The 20,841-nt window shown below is 52.8% G+C and overlaps 1 protein-coding gene across 3 annotated transcripts in view; it reads right to left on the bottom strand.

Annotated features, from left to right (window-relative positions):
• Positions 1 to 20,841, bottom strand: part of RPTOR (regulatory associated protein of MTOR complex 1) — a 334,022-nt gene that overhangs the window by 247,764 nt on the left and 65,417 nt on the right. For 2 of the 3 annotated variants that reach the window (XM_027052276.2, XM_053212252.1), the window contains exons 2-3: positions 15,358 to 15,460; positions 3,794 to 3,876 (exon numbers count right to left, since the gene is read on the bottom strand). In XM_027052276.2, coding sequence (XP_026908077.1) covers positions 3,794 to 3,876; positions 15,358 to 15,460 — 186 coding nt within the window. Of the gene's footprint in view, positions 1 to 3,793; positions 3,877 to 6,505; positions 6,573 to 15,357; positions 15,461 to 20,841 lie in introns of those variants that run through there. The other variant, XM_027052278.2, reaches the window with a different exon arrangement.

Genomic DNA, 20,841 nt, shown 5'->3' with positions numbered 1-20,841 from the left:
CAGAAGCCCCCCAACTTGTTAGAAAAAGGCTGAGAAAGACGAACTCTTCACGGGATACGCGGTGCTTTGGATCCCCCAGACCTGTCGCCCAGTTGTACGCTCAGCTGGGGCCCGACGAGGGGGCAGCGAGGCCTGGCAGGACCAGCAGCCGGCGGCAGCTGCAACAGCAGCTGGCACCCCTCCTTCCATCTCCCGCAGAACACAGATTTATGAACCCACGAGGTAGTAAGGCACAGCCTTAAATTTAATCAAAAGAAATGTCTCACCAGTGGCAAACTGATAAATTATTTAGACAAGGGTTCAGTCGGCCTGGAAAGGAAATCTGGGCCTGAGAGTCTGGCCACCTCAGGAAAAAAAAAAAAAAAAAAAAAAAGCACCGTCCTGACTTCTCTAAATTCCTTCCTGAGCCCAAATCACCTTTATCAAGATGTTTTATCTTGAATAGTTAAAGCTAGAAAAACAAGGAGGAAAGAGCACGAGGAAGGACATCAACTCTCCAAGACACGAGGTGGACAGGTTTGCCGTGGTCAGTTCTCTGCGGCTCCCGTGTGGCGTTGGGGTCGCGCGATCCCCCAGCCCGTCTCGCCCACGGCAACGCGGAGGCACGAATACACTAATGAACACGACCTTATGTCCCCACCTTTCTGAGTCTCGCAGTCCGGGGCACGGACAAAGAGAAAACCAGATCTATGGGCATCCACACCAAAGGTCTAGAAATTTAATAATGCTCCCATTGTTTTATTGCGGACGGCACATCGACCTCTATTACGGCACAACACTCGAGGGCCCTGTAGAATGCAATAACGTGCTGTGTGTTTAGCTTTGCAATGTTTCAAAGGACCCTGATTTACAGTTAGGAACAGGCACCTTGTACACAAACATCAGAGCCTGGTAATTGCCTCATGTTTTGTGCAAACTCGATGAGGCGGCACGAGGCGGGCCTCCCTCCCTCTCCGGTGACCCACGGGAGGTTACAAAGAGCAGAGCAGCACCGCTCGCTCCGGGGCACGTACCATCATCACCCAGTGCACACGGCACAGCCCCACGGCCGACAGCAGCGAGCCCGTCAGGTCTCCTGCTGCCTCCATTACCTGAGGCTCGTTTCTGAAACAGAGGAAGCCACCAACAGATGGAAGCAGCAAAATTTTAAACATTTTTATGGTACTTACAAATGAACGCAATCATCTTGACATTCAGAAAAGAAAACGCTAAGTATTCGCTGCTGTGGTTGTGCGTCCCGATTGCAGGCAAACCATCGCACTCCGTCGGCGCGGACTGCATCTTTCCAGGGGTCGCTGGCCTGCATCCCAAGGCCACTCCATAACCCCGCCCCGACAGGGGTCCCACCTGCACTGGTCCATGGGCGCTTTTCCTAAGTACCCTATGATCTAGAAACATCCTCCCTCGTCAGCCTTGTGAACTGAATCTCTCCTTCCAAACACTACCTTGCAGATCCGTTCTGGAAACCCCGCTCACTTCAAGCACGTTTCTCAGACTAACAACCGTCCACCCGGAGGACTCACCCCCCCACCCCCCGCCCCCGTGGCTGGCCCTCCCGCCACCACGAGAAGGGAACTTCTCAACCCTACACTGATTCTATCGTCATTTCTGGATCTGCGATCATTTCCTTATATATAAATGCTGCCTGCCTTACATGGTAATGCCTCTTCCAGATGCCATGGGAGAGATCTGCTCTTAGAAATTCAGATTAAAAACAATAATAGATCCTACTTTCGAAGATTCCACGTACTGCCAGCTAGCGTGAACTAGCCCATGCCTACCAAGCTAAACTAGTAAGAAAGCTGGCCGCAAATCAGCTTAGGACTCCAAAAAAAAACCAACACAAAACTGCCAATCATAGCAAATGGAGTACACGTTACAATACAATATCTTGGAATATCAGACACACATTCTGAAGCCCGTATCTTCTCATGTGGTATTTCTTTAACAGTTAATTAAAATGGCGGAGCCCCTCCTGTGAAGGACGCGGCTGGCAGACCTGAATTCAAGGGGCTGCGCTCTCCTGGAGGTAAGTGCCCCCCGGGACAGGGTCAGGGGTAGGCAAGTCAGAAAGGCATTCTCTTACATCCAAACACTGTGGTTCTCCACCTTCTAGATGCCGGTGGCGTGCCCCGTATGTGCGGTCACACGCGGCCTGAAAGCCTATCTGCACCACGCGTGCACCCTTGGGCGCCTGGGTGTCGTCGCTGAGGTCCCGGAGGGCCTTCCGAGTCCCCAAGGAAGCTACTTCCTAGTGGTAACAGCAGGCATCTCAGCTGTTTTCAAAGGGACGCACCATCCAAACCTCTCCCGAAGGCATCACATTCTCAAGAGAAAGGCTCCTGGGTTTTTGTAGACCATCAAGAGGAGACAGCAAAGCCCTCAGGCACAGAACAAAACCACCCCTAAGAAACTGCCTTCTGAAGAATGAGAGTCTGCGGCTACTGAGTCGACAAGTCAGAAAGGGGGCACCGAGACGAGACGCACCCCCAGACACAGAGACGGTCACTACCGCTCAGCTATCCCAGGACTATGGGCGGCAGCGGAAGCCACCGAGGGCACAGTCGCAGGCACCAACAGACTCACTCTGGCTGTTCTCTTAGAATGTGAATGCAATGCAAAGACTCCCTAAACTCCGGATCACGCAAGGGGTCCATGGACAAAGACCCCAAGCAGGCAGGCCTCGCCGGGGGCCCTAAGCCACTTGCTTCCATGAAGCAGAGGCTCAAAACGGAGGACCGAGGACGGCAAAGCGTCTGGGGAGGCGCCCGCAAGGCCACGGGCCCCCCACCTTCCCCGTCAGGCCCTTTAGAGAATTCCAGAGCCTGCTACACAAAGCTGAACACAAAGGCACCTCCACAAACACCCCAAATTTCTAATCTTCTACTAAAACCATTAAATCTTCAAACCAGCTAAAGAGAAAGGCCAAAGGAAACGGGTCTCGGGGTGGCTTACGAATAACTTAAGATCTTAAAAGCGCCTTGTCACAGTCACCGCATCCCACGCCACTTTCCTTCAAAACAACAAAACCCCCAAACTGTAAGACACAAGCAGCGGAAGGCACGGTAAGTGGGAGTGGCTCCCTACGAACAACCTTACCTTCTGAATCAAAGACCAAGCATATAATAGGTCATCTTTTGAGTGTGGAGTGTTTTTCTCGACTGTCTGAAAACTGAAGAAGGGCTCTGACTAGTTGGGGCTGCAGAAAAGTTACCGAAAATGCATTTCCTGTGCAAAAGAAAAGCCATGATTTAAGAGTACCATGAAAAACGCTTTTCATTTGCTAAAGACTGTGGGGGAAACTCAGGCAAGAGAACGAATTGGAGGGCGTGTGGCCCGGACCACCTGCACACACGGAGTGGGGGGTGGGGCATGGGCGGCAGCGAGGGGTGTCCAGTCCCCCAGGGACGAGCGCGCAGGGCTGTAAGGAGCCCTCACCTGGAAGGCTATGTGAACCCTGGAGGCGGTGCCCCCGTCAGGAGGAGAGAGGAGGGAGAGGAGAGGGAGGAGGGAGAGGAGAGAGGAGGGAGACGAGGGAGGAGGGGGAGGAGGGAGGAGGAAGGAGGGGGAGGAGGGAGGAGGGGGAGGAGGGAGGAGGGAGAGGAGGGGAGGAGGGAGGAGGGGGAGGAGGGAGGAGGGGGAGGAGGGGGAGAAGAGGAGGGAGAGGAGAGGAGGGAGGAGGGGGACGAGGGAGGAGGGGGACGAGGGAGGAGGGGGACGAGGGAGGAGGGAGGAGGGAGGAGGGGGAGGAGGGAAGAGGGGGAGGAGAGGAGAGCGTAGGAAACGCGCTTACCCGTGGCTGCCAGTTCTCGTACTGCTTCTGTAAATTTGCACCGATGGTTTCCAGAGCTTTCTGAGGCCCCATCGACAGAGGATCTGAAGAAGCAATAAAAAGGGGAAAGTTCATTATCCGTGCATCTCCTCGCCGCCAGGCCTGCCTCTCGCTGCGTCCTCCGCCATCACTCACTTCACGGCCACCTCGGACCCAAGACACAACTGGGGTTTTCTGCCATCACCAGACCTAGGGAGCTGCTACGCCCCCAAACAGGCCAGAACGCACACCATTCTAGAGAACAGCGCCTTCACTGGACCCACCGGCCCTGTGTCTTCCCGTCCCTGTGCTCACCATGCAGCCTCACGGTCTCCCTGCACCCCCACTGCCTCACCCCCACACTGCCCGCAGCCTGTGCAAAGGAGGGGCCGCAGGGAGGGCCACGCGGCAGTCCCCTCACCTTCTAACGACAGCCCTCACGCAACAGGACGGGGAGGAGGACAGAACGACCATGGTGACGCGTTCGTCTGCGAACTTTCGCCTACGCACAAAAACCAGTTTCACAAGCACACCCGTGTGTTAGTGGCTCACCCGCCTGTTTCGGGAGTGGATTCTGGTGCAAATAACTCTAACCAGCAACTCCTCAAACTTACTTGGTCTCGGGACTCCTGTGCACCCTTGAAAATTATGCAGAACCCCAAACAATGTTTAAGCGGCAGTATCTATTGATTGGTATTGGCTGTATTCAAAATCAAACGAGAAATTTTAAACAGAGTTCTTCATTCATTCATTTAAAAGTAATAACAACTCATTACATTTGAACATAGATACTTATTATGAAAAATGACTGTTTTGCAAAAGAAAAAAAAAAGGAATCAAGGAAAAAAGCAAGACTGCCTTACAATTTTTAGAAATTTTCTTTAGTATCTGGTTTAACACATGACAGCTGGACTCCACTACCTGCTTCTGCGCTCATCTGTCACAAAATGTGGTCCTCACCGACACAGAGGAGGAAAACCCCACCTCACGCACGGACACACAGACGCTGCCGGGAAGGAGAGGCTGGTTTAAATAGCCTTTGTAGGGGCGCCTGGGTGGCGCAGTCGGTTAAGCGTCCGACTTCAGCCAGGTCACGATCTCGCGGTCCGGGAGTTCGAGCCCCGCGTCAGGCTCTGGGCTGATGGCTCGGAGCCTGGAGCCTGTCTCCGATTCTGTGTCTCCCTCTCTCTCTGCCCCTCCCCCGTTCATGCTCTGTCTCTCTCTGTCCCAAAAATAAATAAACGTGGAAAAAAAAATTTTTTTTAAATAAATAAATAAATAGCCTTTGTAGGGGCGCCCAGGTGGCTCAGTCGGTGAAGCGTCCCACTTCGGCTCAGGTCGTGATCTCGCGGTTCATGAGTTCGGGCCCCACGTCGGGCTCGGTGCTGACAGCTCAGCCTGGAACCTGCTTCGGATTCTGTGCCTCCCTCCCTCTCTCTCTCTCTCTCTGCCCCTCCCCCACTCACACTCTCTCTCGAAAATAAACATTAAGAAAATAACAAAAGAAGTAAAGAAATAAACAGCCTTTGCAGACAGTCGTGGCTATCTTCTTGGATGCTATACGACCCCACCGCGGCAGTTTCTTTAAGACTGCGTGACGTGGAGTCTGAAAGCACAGCGATGGCCCTGGATCTACGGCACTGAACCCGCTAGTCTGCTGTGCGCTTTGAATGGACCCTCTACCGACGGATGACGTGTCATCATCACTGGTCACTTGTAAAACCCTGGCTCACCGAGCCATGTGGATCTTTGGCATTTCGTTCCCTAATAGCTCAAATTTTACCACCGGCAACAAATACTTCCATGTCTACCTAAAGTGACAGCTCACTCTGTTCACCTTCCAGAAAACGCCTGCCAAATGCCCCAGGTCCGTCAGTCGCTTCTTCAGGCAAAGAGGATCTCCCACGAGAAAAGCCACTAGTGTAGCTCAGGACTCACCCACCGTGTGAAGCCTTTCCTCCCTGCAACCAGGACCCGCCACCCGGCAGCCCCCGCCGTCACACAGCCTTACAGGTGTGCTGTAAGACTGTTCACTGCTGAGCCACAGTCCCCAACACAACACCTTTCCCGAACTGTTTGCAGTCTCCTCGTTTTCCGTGTATTAACGCTAAGTCTGCCCCAACGCCCCCAAGCATCCGTCTCAAATACCGTCTTGCACACAGTTGAGATGGCAGCTAATCTCCCTCGACACCCTGGCCGCCCCCCGTGCAACCTCAGCTTGGCAAGAACCTAACACTCCTCCCTGCAGAAGTGGGAATGGCTCCCAAGGACACAGCCTCACGGGACCAGGGATGACAGCACACACGTGACCGGAGTCTCACAGGGAAGAGAAAATTAAGTGCAGAACTCAAAGAGCAGTTGAAGACACAATGCGGGACAACTTCCCACATCTGGCAAGAGACATAAACTTACAGGTTCGAGAAGCTCAGTGAACCTCCAACAGGATTAACCCGAGAAAACCCATACCCAGACACATCAGAATCAAATCGCCAAAAACAAAAGACCGAAAATAAAAGTCCTTGGAGAAGAATCCGTTCACAAAGGATCAGGAATGAGACGGTCTCTGGGTTTCCCAGCGACAACGAAAGCTGGACAGACAGAGCAACACCTCCACGTCCGTCGTGAAGACAACGTCAGCCTGATGTTCAAGTCTGAGGATAAAACAGAGGTCTTTTCAGACACGCAAACACTCACAAAATCTGTCCCGTGGTCTCCTCTTGAGAAATACAGCACCAAACAGGGCCATGAAGGATCCAGGAAAAGAAAGAGACACCACAAGATGCCCACGAGCCAGCTCAAAGGATGAAACGGTTCAACAGGAGAGGGGTAGTTTTTAAAAAAAACGACCAGATTATCTGAGCACTGGAATGAGTCCTGATAGCGCCTGACAGATCTACTGGAGTGTATGTAAAAAAATGAAGTCACAAGTTCACAGAAAATTTAGCAAATAAAAGTAACTGGCAGATTTGTAACTACTACAGGGAACAAATCGCTTACACAGACAAGAAAGGAATCAGAGTAGCCCCTCTGGGAAAGGCAGAGAGAAGAGACAGCTCCCTCTTAATATACTTTCTAGTATGGTGTGGCTGTAAAACTTGTATGCATGTACTACTTTGATTTTTAAATAAAAAAGAATTATAAAATTAAGTAACGGGACTTCAGGATTGGCAAGGACCTTCAGCATCGGTGCGTCAAAGTCATCGAGGACTTTCTAAAACAGAGACGCCGGGCTCTACCCTGGAGACTCCAATTCAACAGCTTCAGAAGAGCCCAGTCAGCTAACGAGCACATTCTGGCTGAGCGGAACCTAATGAAAATTGGGTCATAATTAACTTACCTGGAAGAACTATGGTAAATTCGTTTCCATCTGTAACTAAAGACATTAGACGTTCATTTTCATCTCTCTGTCCTGGTAGGAACCGAGTGCTGAGGTCTCGAAGGAATTACGACGACCCCAGTCAACTCTGCTATAATCTGAATCACAAGACTGGCAAAGGGCCAGAATAAATCGGGATCGGAAAAATAAAAACTCAGGGCCACCGAAGAGCAAAGGGGAGCTGAAAACAGCATCAGCAGATAGAAACCGCTCAAACGGCCAAGCCTGGGACAGGAGACCAGGGGTAGATACAAGAGCCAGCGTGAACCTTCCAGCCCGTGTGGCACCCGTGTGCCCGGTGCTCCGGCTGGAGTCCACGGGCAAGAGAAGGACACGGTTTCCTCTGGACAAAGAGGAGAGGCCCAGCCCGGTGCCACCTGATCAGAGGCAGGTCGTACACGTGCCCCCTGCGAACCCCGAACCCCGTCGAAGGGAGGAAGGGAGGAAGGGAGGGAGTGCAGGAGGTGAAGGTACTCATGTCGGGGGAAGGGCCAGAGCTGGCCCTCCCCCCTGGACTTCTCCCCTTGGAAAGCCCAGGCCCTCCCGCCCCACACGGTCCTCTCCCATGTCCCCAGAGAGGGCCTGCCGCCCGTCTGCCAGAGCTGGAGGGCCTCTGCCCGCAGGCAGGCCGGCAGACCCCTCGCGGTCGTGGCCCTCCTCCTTCCCTGGTCTGGCTCAAAATTCCTGCCTTCCCGAGGGAGGGGCCGCGATCAACCAAGGCCGCCTGTCACATCCTCTGTACTGGGAACCCCGTGGCCAATTAACTGCATGGTTTCCTCCCAAGGGTGTGACAGTGGGGGGAGGCGCATGGGGGGAGGGAAAGACGAGGACAAGGAAAACGATGCTTTTACTACAATAAACCGAGTCGCTGTGTCAGCGAAACTAAGTTCCTGGTGGACAGTGTGGACAGTCTGGAAGTGTGGGCGCATCTCTCCTCTCCTGCCCTCACGGGTTCCTGTTCAGTGAACAAAGTGGGCGGGCAGGCGGGTGGAAGGGAGAGGGCGTAACTGGCATTTGTATAAAACGTGAGCTTTGCATCGACGTTCCCGCAAGGCCTTCAGGCTAAGCCCCGTACCTCGTATGCGCAGACCTTCAGGTCGGCAGGAACTGCCGTCAGCCTACGCCCCGACACAGGGGAGAAGCTGGAGTTCTGGGTGGTCAAAAAACTGGGCCAAGGTCACAGAGGTCGGCGATGGGGCTGGCAGTCAGCCAGCCTGGAAAACCTCCTGTTCTGTCCACTCTTCCTTCGGTGGAGCCCGTGCACCATCAACCACCAATGTGCTGGTCCCAGCCGCAGCACCTGGTGCCGGCACCATGGCCGCTCTCCCTCCTCCTGGGAGGTTCTGGAAGGTCCTGAGAAGGGCAGGAGCCCAGGGAGCACGGCTCTGCTGACCCAGAGAGGAGCACTGGGGGCCTTCTCCTGTGACATCACTCCTCCCCGGAAAAGCCTGCAGTGCCTCCAGCATGCTCCCTTTTGGGTAAGGTGAACGCGAGCACGACTAACTTAAGGGGCCGGGCTGGCTGGAAGGTGACGAGAGACCGGGCCGGACTTCGGGGCCGCTGCCTACACTGTTCCTTGATCTGTGTTGGGTCAGTCTGGGAAAAGCTGCCAAACTATATGCTGGGATCAGCCCACCTTCAGAACAGACTGAAAATTAAAAAAGCACACAGAGCTCGCTGCTCAAAGAACGTCTGTAGTCCTCTGCAGCTTGTATTTAAGTGGACGTTTCATAGGTATTTGTTAATTGACATATTAACTGAGTACTGCCTATTAGATCAAGTGCAAATTTCTCTGTGTGGCGTTCGAGGACTCTGCCACTAATTAGCCGTGTAACCTCGAGCAGCTAATTTTCATTGAGAAATAATAATGGCAAAGGGGCCACTTTGAAGTCAGAGACAGTTTTCAACGGCTCTGCGCCATCGGCCATGATGTCACCCACATATATGTTCTCATTAGAAGCATATACAGTGGGAGGCATTTCATCCTACTGAGTCTAGGACAGAGCAGGACACAGCCTGGGAGCAAGGCTCTGGCCAAGGGCCGGACGTGGCCCTCCCACGGCCTGAAGGTCCCGGGAAGGGAGCCATCATCTTCCAGGAGCCTTGTCTACACTGCAGCCGGGCCCAACCCTCAGTCTCACCGCCACTTAGCCACAAAATAGATGAGGTCCTGGTGCCGTCTCCCGTCCCCCGCCCCGTGCAGGCACCAGGAGCTGTGGCCGGGATGCCCTTTTGTAAAGTGCAAACCCTGTCGCTCGCGCAAGGCACTCTGCTCATGGGGATGGAGGCTCCACACAATTTACACTAACGCCTCCTTCAGGGGACACGGAGATACTGCCGGGAGAGGCCAGTGTGACCGGACAGAGAAAAGAGGGCCTCACCCGGGAGCCCCCGAGAACAAGGGCTTCCACCGCAGGCCCAGTGGTGCTCCAGGCTCACGGCAGTGGGTGCCCCCTACACCCCACACCCGGGAGGCTCAGCCCCCACAGCTGGGCCCCTTCTCCTCCTCGCGGTCTTGGCTCTCACCTCCCCTGCAAAACCCCCTCCCTCCACACGGCCTGCCCCGAGTCCTCTACCCACAGCACCTTCTGAGCTCCTGGGCCCTTCAGGGTGGACCCACCTCACTAAAGGTGCAAAGATGACCACTCTATTCTTAGCTCACCTGCACAGGGCCTCTCGGTGCCCACGTGCATGGAGGGAAAAAGAAAAGGCCTGTGTCTAAGGAGTAAGAGAAAAACACAGGTGAGTGCCTCCTCGATATTTCCTTAGGACACCAGAATTTCCAAGCCCCTGACAAACCTTCAGCTCTCCTACCTCTTATGATACACGGCTACCATTAACGAGCACATAAAAAAATCTCCCGGCAAAATTATACTTCCTCCTGTTCAGCAGTCAACTCATCTGCACCCTGCTTTCAAACACAGACACCTCTCCAAGAGGGATGGGCACTCACCATCCTTCAGTGGGGATGCTTTTAGTATCGCTGCTGTAGCATTTAATGTCAGGCCATAAAACAAAACAGCCTCTCCCCTGCTTCTCTGAGAAGAGCTGAGTGTCACTTCTATGAAATAAAACAGCATCTTATTATCTGGCGGAGTAGGGGGGCAGGGGCGGGGAAAGACGCGTTGAAAGCCGTGAGGGAGCGCGGGAGGGCCTGTGAGCCCCCCGAGTCCGCACCTTCCCCACGAGCCGCAAGGGCCTGTGCGCCCAAGCCTTCCCTCCCTGCCTTCCCTGCGTCAGGGAGGCCGCGCACTGGCTTCAGAGCAGCACACTGAGGCTCTACCTGTTTATTCTGGCAACGACGTCCCTGTCCCATCAGGAAGCCTAAAGGGCCGCTTCGCGGACGAGGACAGGCCCGTTCTCCGAGCCTCCGGAAGCAGCGCTCTCTCCTACGCAGTGCTGGCAGCACATGCCCGGGGACAGCAACACGGACGGAGAAGTAAGAGTCGCCCACGTATCTCACCACTCAGAGCCCTCGGCCCCGAGGGCAGAGCGGCTCCAACCTGCACCGACCACCTCCCCCGGCCTGAGGTGGGTCTGTGGCCCAAACGCAACCCACCTGCAATCGCTCCACCCCTGCACAGAGACCCCACGCTCACGGGCACACCGGAAAGCAAAGCAGTGGGGCTCTGGTCATCACCTGACACGGCTAACGTCTCCTTTGTAAAACAAAATGAGAAACGCGCAACACTTCGCTATCAAACATCTGCCGGAGGCCCCCAGAGCACGGAGCCGCTGTCCCACTGGGCTGGGGTGCACGACACACGCTCCGTTCTCCTCTCTCCGTGAGCACGCGGGGGCAGAAGAGAAGTGGACGCAGGAGGCGCCTGGGTCCCCACTCAGTGCTGTGGCAGGCAGGGGGTCCAGGTGGCAGGCGAACAGGCATCGGGGGCCGCTCCTTGACACAGGCAGTCTGCACTGAGCCGCGTCCCCCCGCTCAGGAGGGAGGCGCCCTCACTGCTCCATTTTACAGATGAGGAAGGAAACTAAGGCCCCGGTAATGGGTGATTTGCTGAAGGGAACAGCAGAGCCTTCTGACTTCCGGAGACACAGCGCAGACCCCGAAGACCAGACACAGTGTGCAGACTGGCTGCCTTCCACACAGGAGGGCCCCGTGGGCTGTGTGGCTGCACCCGCCCCTGCAGGGGGCCGTCCCGGCAATGCCCTCCCCCCCCCCCCCACCCCGCCACGACCCTGTCTGGACGTCCGCATCCTGAAAGAGGCAGGACCAACCCTCCTCGGGCCTGGGTGTCCTTGCCCCGCCAGCCCAGCCGCTCCTCGGCCCCACCACCTGACCCCCTCGTCCGGTGCTACCACTCATCCCCAGCAGCTCCCCTCCCCACTGACTCAGGACCCTGGCTCTGCTCCTCTTCCCCCGGTCACTGCTCGCCCCGGGCGGGTGACCTCCCCACCCCCTTGTCCACCAGCCAGGTCTTCCCAGCCGTCCGCGGATGCTGTAGTGCTCCAAATGCCCAGAAGCACTGGCCTTTCACACATCTCCAAGGCTGGGCCCCAACTCTCGGTCCCGGCTGCCACTATCGTCACACCTGACACCGGCAAATGCCTGCACGAGCCAGCCTGGGGCCACTGGCTGGGGCTGGGCAAGGCTGGCAGCCCTCCGGGGTGGGGGCTCTCGGGGAGCTGTCCGCCCCGTCAGGGGCTCGGAGGCCGCACAGGCTAAGGGAAGACAGTGTTCCCGGGGAGGGCTGGGGACCTAGCAGGGAGGAGCAGACACCCGTGTGGGGAGGGGCAGACAGCAGGGACGAGACGCTGGGTCACACAGGGCAAGAGACACCGAGAAAAATACATCAAGGCTGTTGGAGGAGGGAATCACGAATACGGAAAATCCCACTGGGTTGGAGACGAGGCACAATGCATGGTTCTTAACGTGTACAGACAGCACGGAAATACAGATGTGAACGTGTACACAGGAAACACACCTGTGCACACGCGTGTGTCCCCTGCTCTGGCAAGGGGAGACGAGTGGCAAGACACTGCTTCTCATGACAACACCGGCACCGGGGTCTCCGTTTCTAAATCCGGATGCCGCCGACAGCACCTGGGCTCGCAGGCGGTGTGGCCCATCGGGGGAAGGGCCGAAAGAACAAGCCGGAAGTAAGGAGGCACTCAACAGTGGCGCCAGACGAGGGCCACGTCAGCCGGTGGGAACAGGGCCGGCTGGCTAACCCGGAAACAAGCAGAGCATCAACACAGTCAACGGCGACACTGGACCGTGACCCACTGGGTTCACACCGGAGACACAGTCTGATGAGGAGCACGCACTCAGCCAGCGCGCCTCCCCCCAGAACTGTCATTACTGACACAGCGGAGAGGGGGCACTCGCAGCCTCGAGTTCCGGCGGCACCCACCCCGTCGCGCCATAAGCGAGTCGTAAGCGGTAACGGGACACATCAAAATCACGTGCCACCTGACAGATGCCGTGGGAGGAAGGCACATCTCTTCCGTGACACTCCCGAAGAGGCACTGCCAAAACTCGGTCCTGAGGAAACACGGGGACGGTGTCCTAAACGCAGCCTGGGATCCTCTGGGCGTCAGGTCATGAGTGCCGAGCGAAGACTGGGGACCTGGTCCGGTTTGGATGAGATCAAATTAACGGCCATGCACGATGCGGAGTCAGGCCCTTGTGCCACAAACGGCATCCGAGACAGGTGGAGACCCACACACAGTCGAGGCCGACAAGGCAGCAGAGTGCCCACGTCCATCCCGATGGCGACGGCCGCGCTGGGTCACGCTCCTGGGAACTGTGCACTGAAACTCCCAGGCAGTGGTCAGCAGGTCAACAGCTTACTCTCATGTGAAGCACAAAAAACGCCTTCTAGTTCCGTGTGCTTGCAACTTTGGGACTTTTTTCTCCTTTCTTTCCCCCAAAATAAAATCTTAACACGCACTGCTCGTGCCCCTGCAAGTTTGCTGAATCAAACCTCCAGGATTCTGCTTTCTCTTAGGCCATATTGGTACAATCACCATCAGAAGGGCCAACCCTACCCAAGTTTAAATAAAGGTCAATGCAAAGTTTTTAGCTTAGAAAAGGCAAACAAGTCCCCTTGGGAGGAGCACTGGGTGTTATATGTAAGTGCTGAATCACCAGGTTCTATTCCTGAAATCGTTATTACACTGTATGTTAACTAACTTGGATTTAAACTTTTAAAAATAACAATAATAAATAAAAATAATAATAATAAAAAACGGCAAATGCCCTTCTGAACTGAAAACCCACTGAAATTAGTACAGAGTAGATTACATTTCCTGAATTGCAGAAAAATTTTAAAAGCTCAATATAAAACATCTATTTATTTGTTGGACTTTTCATGGCAAGAAGGAAGCAAGGAGTTATTTTCTTTTCCACTGACATTGTCTCATAAATACCCATCAAAGAGACTGTGTGAGGTAGGAAGGAGGGGCTCTTTTGGTTTCCTTCTTTGGGTGGGGGGAGCCTCCCAGGGAATCTAATAAAAGCCAAGGGTCCTCTCCTGGAAGGTGCATTTCTCTACTCAGACACCATCACCCACACAGTCCCGGGGAGTGCACCATCCCTGGGAGCTCACGGCGGGACCCAGGTTGAGAAGCTTTGCTTTAAAAGCCTAACGTAAGAGCAGTTAAAGAGGGAGAAAATAGAACACAACTGGCGAAATCCCACTCTGAGAAGGGGTAAGTGAAGGAAACAGTCAGTGGTGGCTAATAAGAAGTCAATTTCAGCGGCACAAGCACCAGGACGTGGCAGAGAGCCAAGAAGGCCTCTAGGGAAATCAGCTATGGAAACCGCAACTCTGTCCCTGAGCACGGGGGACGAGAGGCCTGGGCCGCACGCGGGGAGGCTCTGAGACAAAGACAGTGAGACAGGCAAGTAAAGTGGGAAAAACAACTCCTTTTTCAATTCAGAATAGAATCTAGATCTCCCCAGCTACCGGAAGGTAGGACACCTCTCATCAGCCAAGGGGGGGGGGGGTGCTTTCCATTAGCAAAAACAGGCACTAAGAGAGACCTTTTGTCAAATCCAAGCGGCACAAAGCCAGCTTTCAAGTAGCAGAGGAAACCTGTCATTTGTAATTTCTGTTATTTAAAGTAGATGAAGACAATTTCTGCTCTTGCTGAGGGATGCAGAAAGCTGGGGGAGGGGGGTGCTGCCCCCAATCTTATCAAAAAGAGAAAGCCAAACACTCAAAGTGGAAACAAAGAAAAACCCACACTTCGCTGTTAAATTATGCCAAAATTTAGAGAAGAAATAATACCCAATTCACTACCAGCTCTTCCGTAAAACAGGAAAGATGGGACTATTTCTCAACGCATTTATGGCACCGGCTTCATCTTGCTACCAAAACCGTGCAAGTGTGTTTCAAGAAAAGAAAACCAGGAACCAGTATCACTCATGAACGCAGACGCAAAATTCCTCAACAGCAGCAATCGAATCCACCAATATATAAAAAAGATAACACAAGTGGGGTTTATTCCAGGAATTCAAGGTTGGCTCAACAACCAAAATTCCATCAACGCAACTCACCATATCAACAAACCAAAAAAGAAAAGCCTGGTGATTATCTCAAAAGATGTCAAGAGAGCATTTTGTAAGATTCAGCATTGACTGTTGACAGAAACTCTGAGCAAACCAAGAAGGAGTATGCGGAATAGTGAGAGCCTACTGTTCTCTGCCCGCGAGGAGAGTGCGTGAAGGCCGTGGGGCTCCCATCTCCCTTCCACACTGAGCCACTCGGCTCTGGCCACGCCTTCCGTCCTCGCCTAGATCTGCACACAGATCACAGTCACTCCATTCTTTTAAAAGTGTATGTAGCCACTATCATGTGCCAGATATGGGCAAATTCAAGGGCGCCTAGGGGGCTCAGTCAGTTAAGCTCTGTGCTGATGGCTCAGAGCCTGGAGCCTGCTTCAGATTCCATGTCTCCCTCACTCTCTGCCCCTCCCCTGCTCGCGCTCTGTCTCTCTCTCTCTCTCTCTCTGTCAAAGATAAATAAACATTAATTTTTTTTTTTTTTTTTTGTTTTAAAAGAAAGAAATGAAATGAAACCCTCAGATTCACACAAACCAGTGCCAGCCTTCCAGGGACCTGACCGTTGGAAGGCAAGGCCAGCCCAGCCCAGAGCCCCTACAGGGACCTTACCCGCGGGCCAGGAAGGAGGGTGAGGGGCACACTTACCGATCCAGCATTCTAAACGAGCACAAGGGGTGGTCTTCACCACGTCTGGAGGGTCCACACCGACATTCAGGCACAAAACTAAGGCAACACTGACTGTCTTCATCTAAAAACACAATAGAAACAACAAATATTTCAAAATGAGTGCCCTTGATGCACTTTTCCAGGCTTCAGAAATGTTCCCAGAACACATGAAGCCCTGTCCCCACCACTGGCCTCTCCAGCCATCTTTCCATTCACCTACGACCTGTGCTGCCCCGGGGGTGCTGCAGGAGTAACTGCCTTCTTCCAGAAGCTTCAGAGTAAAGTGGGCACTGGGCACAGAGTAAAGTGGGCACAGAGTAAAGGGGGGGGGGGGCGGGTTGCAACGGGAGAGGCTTCCACAGGCCTCCCTCCTTATGCTACATTTCCAGAAACAGAATTAGTTCACTAAAAAGTATTAAGGCATTTGATACATTCTGCCAAGATCCGTTCCAAACCTCTACACAAATTTATGCTGCGACCAGGTTACGCTATTCCCATTACTTGAAATCATTAATCATTTGATGAGAGAAAAATCATCACACTGATTCAGTGAGCATTCTTTCAGTATTTGTAACACTATTTCAAAGGTGTATTCATTATTTGTATCTTTTATCTTTTGTAGATTTTCTACTCACGTTTATGCTACTATACCGTCATTAGGCAACCGTTTCTGATTGATTTCATGTGCTCTTTCCATATTAAACACCGCATCCACATTATTTGTTGCAAATACTTCTCTAGTCTGGCGTTTACCCTCTGATTCATACTCTGCTTCTTGACATGCAAAACCTTGGGTCTATCCTCTGATACAGCTTCCTGCACACCTGCTCCTTCTCCAGCAGCCCAGTATTGGAAACACCCCGCCCACCCAGCTGCTCAAGCCAGAAACCCGGAACTTGCCCTTCAAACATTTACTGAGCACCTGCTAGGTGCCGATCACTATTTGTAGGTGGTGAGGATCCATCAGGAAACACAAATCCCAGCAGGGGTGGTGGGGTATCGTTTCAAAGAGGTGAGAGGGCTCCGAGTGGGGTCACCAGCCTTGACCCCCAGTGCTGAGCACCAGAGCCCACCCTCGACTCATCCTGCCTCCTAAGTGCCTCCTGCACCTGCTTCTCCACCAGCCCCGCTCCCAGCCACAGCTTCCCCGGCCTGGAAGGCGGCCCTTCCCGCTCCACCAACTCTGACTCCCCCTTGCTGTCTCAGTGCCCACAGACGGCCATTTCTCGGGGAGGTTTGCCCCCACATCCCAGCAGGGCAGCACCACCATGCACGGCGTTTCCTGCTGGCAGAGCTCTCTGACGAGGCTCCCCAACCCAAGAGGAGAGTGGACCCACGTGTGTGCCCGCACCTGGCCCAGACCTGGGGCTCAGGAACTCCCTGCTCAATGAGGGCCTACATGGATTTCTTCCAGTGTTTTACTGTGTTTTACATTTAACCCTTCAAGCCATCTGGACGTTACTGTGGTATATGATACAAGACGAGGATTAATTTTCTTCTCAAAACACTAGCCGATCATACCAATTCTCTCTGTTAAATAATGTCCCCCAGGAGCGCCCGGGTGGCTCTGTTGGTTAAGTGTCTGACTTAGGCGCAGGTCATGATCTCACAGTTCATGGGTTCGAGCCCCACGTCAGGCTGTCAGCCGGTCAGCACAGAGCACGCTGCGGATCCTCTGTCCCCCTCTCTCTGCCCCTCCCCAACTCACACTCTCTCCCTCTCTCAAAAACAAATAAACATTTTGGGACACCTGGACAGCTCGGTCAGTTAAGCATCTGACTTCGGCTCAGGTCATGATCTCACGGTTCGTGAATTTGAGCCCCGAGTCAAGCTCTGTGCTGACTGCTCAGAGCCTGGAGCCCGCTTCGGATTCTGTGTCTCCCTCTCTTTCTGCCCCTCCCCTGCTCACACTCTGTCTCTCTCTGTCTCTCAAAAATAAATAAATGTAAAAAAAGGTTTTTTTAATAAATAAACATCTTTAAAATAATAAATAAATAAAAACAAGAATGTCTCCCAGACTCACAGGTTTATATGATTCCCTTAGCATATATAAATTTCCAGACAGACCAAACCCTACTGCAGGCTAGCTAACTGAATTTATTCCCTTATCCCATCAATCAATACTTCTACTACACTGATTTAAATAATTTATCTTTGCAGCACTTTACGATACTTGGGAGGGCTAGGTTTCCTTCCTCACAATTTTTTTAAAACTTTTACTTAGTTATTACATCTATATTCATCACTTTTCCCCCCCAAATTAATCAGTTACTCAATTTTTTAATCCCATAGATACTTTGATTAAAGTTGCATTAAACTGCATATTGGTAACATTGAGTATTTTAAATTGTCTTCTTTGATCCAATAACTCCACATGAGAATTTGTCATAGAAAATACAAAAAAGGGTAATAAAGGGGAAATCTCTATGTGTAAAGATCTTCTTCACAGCATTTCTTATCACGGAGAACACGTGGTGGATATGACCTAAATTTTAAGCAAATAAGGGAACGTTTCAGCACACCATCATATTCTCCTAACAGAATGACTCTTAAATTCTTATAATGTTAAATGAACAAACATTGATTCAAGATGCCACGGGCGCCAGGGTGGCTCAGTTGGTTCAGCGTCCGACTTCTCGGCTCAGGTCACGATCTTGCAGTCTGTGAGTTTGAGCCCCGCGCTGGGCTCTGTGCTGACAGCTCGGAGCCTGGAGCCTGCTTCGGATTCTGTCTGCCTTTCTCTCTGCCCCTGCCCCCCTCACACTCTGTCTCTCTCAAAATTAAATAGATATTAAAAAAAATTTTAATAAAAACAAAATGCCAAAAAAAAAATCACGTTAAACATATAAATTAAATTTGGCAAGTGGCAACCTCCCCAAGGGTCCATTTTTCTATACAGGAACACAGTGTGTTTCTCCATTTAATTGAATCTCTTTTTAATGTTTCTCAGTACTGGTTTTTTTTTTTTCTTTTTTAGTTTTCTTCACCAATCAGTTCTACACATTTCTTTTAGGATTTTTCCTAGACGTGTCATGGATGTTTGGGGGACACGTGCTTCTATCCGTGTATTTTCCCCATTGTGGTCTCGTGGTGGCCGTGGACACCTTCCCTCATCACATTATTAAATTCCTAATTAAATGTAACTGCCTCTTGGTGATCCTTGACCCGCATTGTAGGTTTACAAATATGCCGTCTACGAATGACGAGTCTGTCTCGTCCTTTCCAACGGATTGTTCCTCTTTTCCTGTTTCGGGTCTCGGGCACTGCCCACAACCTCCAAAACAGAACTGCCAGCGACCAGGGAACACGGCAGTGGTGACCGTCACGCTGGTTTTAACACGACGCACGAATGGTTTATCATGAAGACCACGGCGGCAACTCACGTGGAACACGTGTCACCTGCTTCCGGGCGACGGGACTTCGCCGTTACCAAAGGCCTCCCGGCATAAGCAGTAAGGCACCTGTTTCCACAACCCAAAAAATCCAAAGAGGACTTCTGCCTTTTACGAAAAAAGCAGGAAGCGCAAGTGAGTCTGGAGTCGGACCTGCAGCAGGCCGGGCGGCGGTGGGAGACACACGCAGCATCTCGGGGCGGCCGGCCGGAGCTGGGAGCTGTGTCTGTGCGTGTCTGGGCTTCTCCCCAATTCAGTCTGCATCGTTAGCAGCACGTGTCCCTAAAGGTGGCAGAGAAGCCTAAGAGGGGTCACGGGGGGGGGGGGGGGGCTGCGGGGGTCTGGGAATGCCCAAAGTTGTTTTCCGCAGGAATCGATGGTAACTGCTTCCCCGCTTCGCACCATTTCGGCTTAGAAAAGGTTTCGTGGGGGCGCACTATTTTCGGGTAGCAAGGAAACCCATAGGATCTTTATTTATTGCATCAAGAGAAGATCCCTGTGTTCAAACAGAATTTAAAGTGTGTGTGTGGGGGGGTAGTATTTAGTCTTAAAAAAAAAAGTACTTATTAATGACAAATCACTTTCTCTTTTTTAATTTTTTTTAAACATTTATTTTTGAGACAGAGAGAGACAGAGCATGAACGGGGGAGGGGCAGAGGGAGAGAGGGAGACACAGAATCCGAAGCAGGTTCCAGGCTCCAAGCTGTCAACACAGAGCCGGACGAGGGGCTCGAACTCACAGACCGCGAGATCATGATCTGAGCTGAAGTCGGCCGCTTAACCGACTGAGCCACCCAGGTGCCCCGACAAATCACTTTTTAAAGAGACTGTACCCCTGCCTCCAGAGAGAGACATACTGAAGAGAGCAGTGTCTTCCTGGAGACACAGGCCAGAGAATCTTCTTGTTATGAACCTTAAAAAAAAAAAAAAAAGGTCCCTTTGTCTGTTGTCAGGAGAAAGGGCAGAAAATCAATCAGACAGTAACAATATTGTTTTTGTTAGTCATTTTCCAATACGTAAGTGATCAGCTTCAACAATCCCATACAGTTGATCAATTATCTTCTAGCAAACTCAGCCTTTGAGGACAAGCCGCTTAGAACCAGAAGTTCCACGGAGACATCAGTGTGGCCTTCCTGCGGCCACAGTGACTTACACGGCCGCCCCACAGTATCTTTAAACCCAGGGGCTCCCCCGTGCTCCCAGGGCCCGGCAAGGTGGGGACTCACACCCTGCAGCAAGTTCCCAGCTGCTTCGCTCAGTCAGCCCCGGGCCCGGCGGGACGGAAGCCCTCCTCACAGAAAACCATCTACCTCCACGGATCGGGTAACTTTCAGAAAGACTGTCTGCCCCACTGTGGCAGCCCAGCTGGTCCCCACAGTCTTATGCTGTCCTCAGTCTGCAAAGGGCACACACTCCTCAACCGTTAGTCCCTTTCACGAAGCCCAGCTGAGGGAACGACACTCCGTGGGCTGCTTTAAGGGACAGCCAGCCCCGGGTGGGCACCCCTGGCAGCGGGCCTGCAGCCTTCCCCCCGCCCCTGGCCTCACGCCCCAGGAGGGCAGGGGAGAGCCCCTCTCGGGACATGTGAGCCCGCACGCCTCCCTCGCACGGCAGGGACTCCGGGCAGGCCTCAGGCTCGGACACTTCTGACCATTTCTGAGCGAGAGCTGCCTCCACTTACTCACGCTCACCCCCTAACAGGCCGCATCCAGTAGCCTGAGCTCTCCGGCCACCCTGATCCTCTCCTAAAGGGCCCTGCGCTGGGTGCTCCTGTCCCCACCGGTCTTCCCGCTGGATCTCCCTGGGGATCAGGAAGGGAGTGCAGGATGAGGCGGGGGATTCATGCGGCACCCAAACATCCCCGATTGCAGCCCACCTCTTCCTCCAGCTGACCCTTGGGACACATTACATCCCCTCAACCTCTACACCTGCATTTAATGAGTTTCAAAACACAATTCTCGGTAAAATAATTGGACTTAATTATAAAATTATTACGTCTGAAGCTCTCCAAGTGCTTATGCAGAAATACTAGCGTAAGCCCAATCAATGGTCACCTTTTAGTCCCACGAGA

This window comes from Acinonyx jubatus, chromosome E1, assembly GCF_027475565.1.
Source record: "Acinonyx jubatus isolate Ajub_Pintada_27869175 chromosome E1, VMU_Ajub_asm_v1.0, whole genome shotgun sequence".
In the NCBI taxonomy this organism is placed as follows: Eukaryota; Metazoa; Chordata; class Mammalia; order Carnivora; family Felidae; genus Acinonyx; species Acinonyx jubatus.
This window is presented reverse-complemented; position numbering and strand designations above follow the sequence as displayed.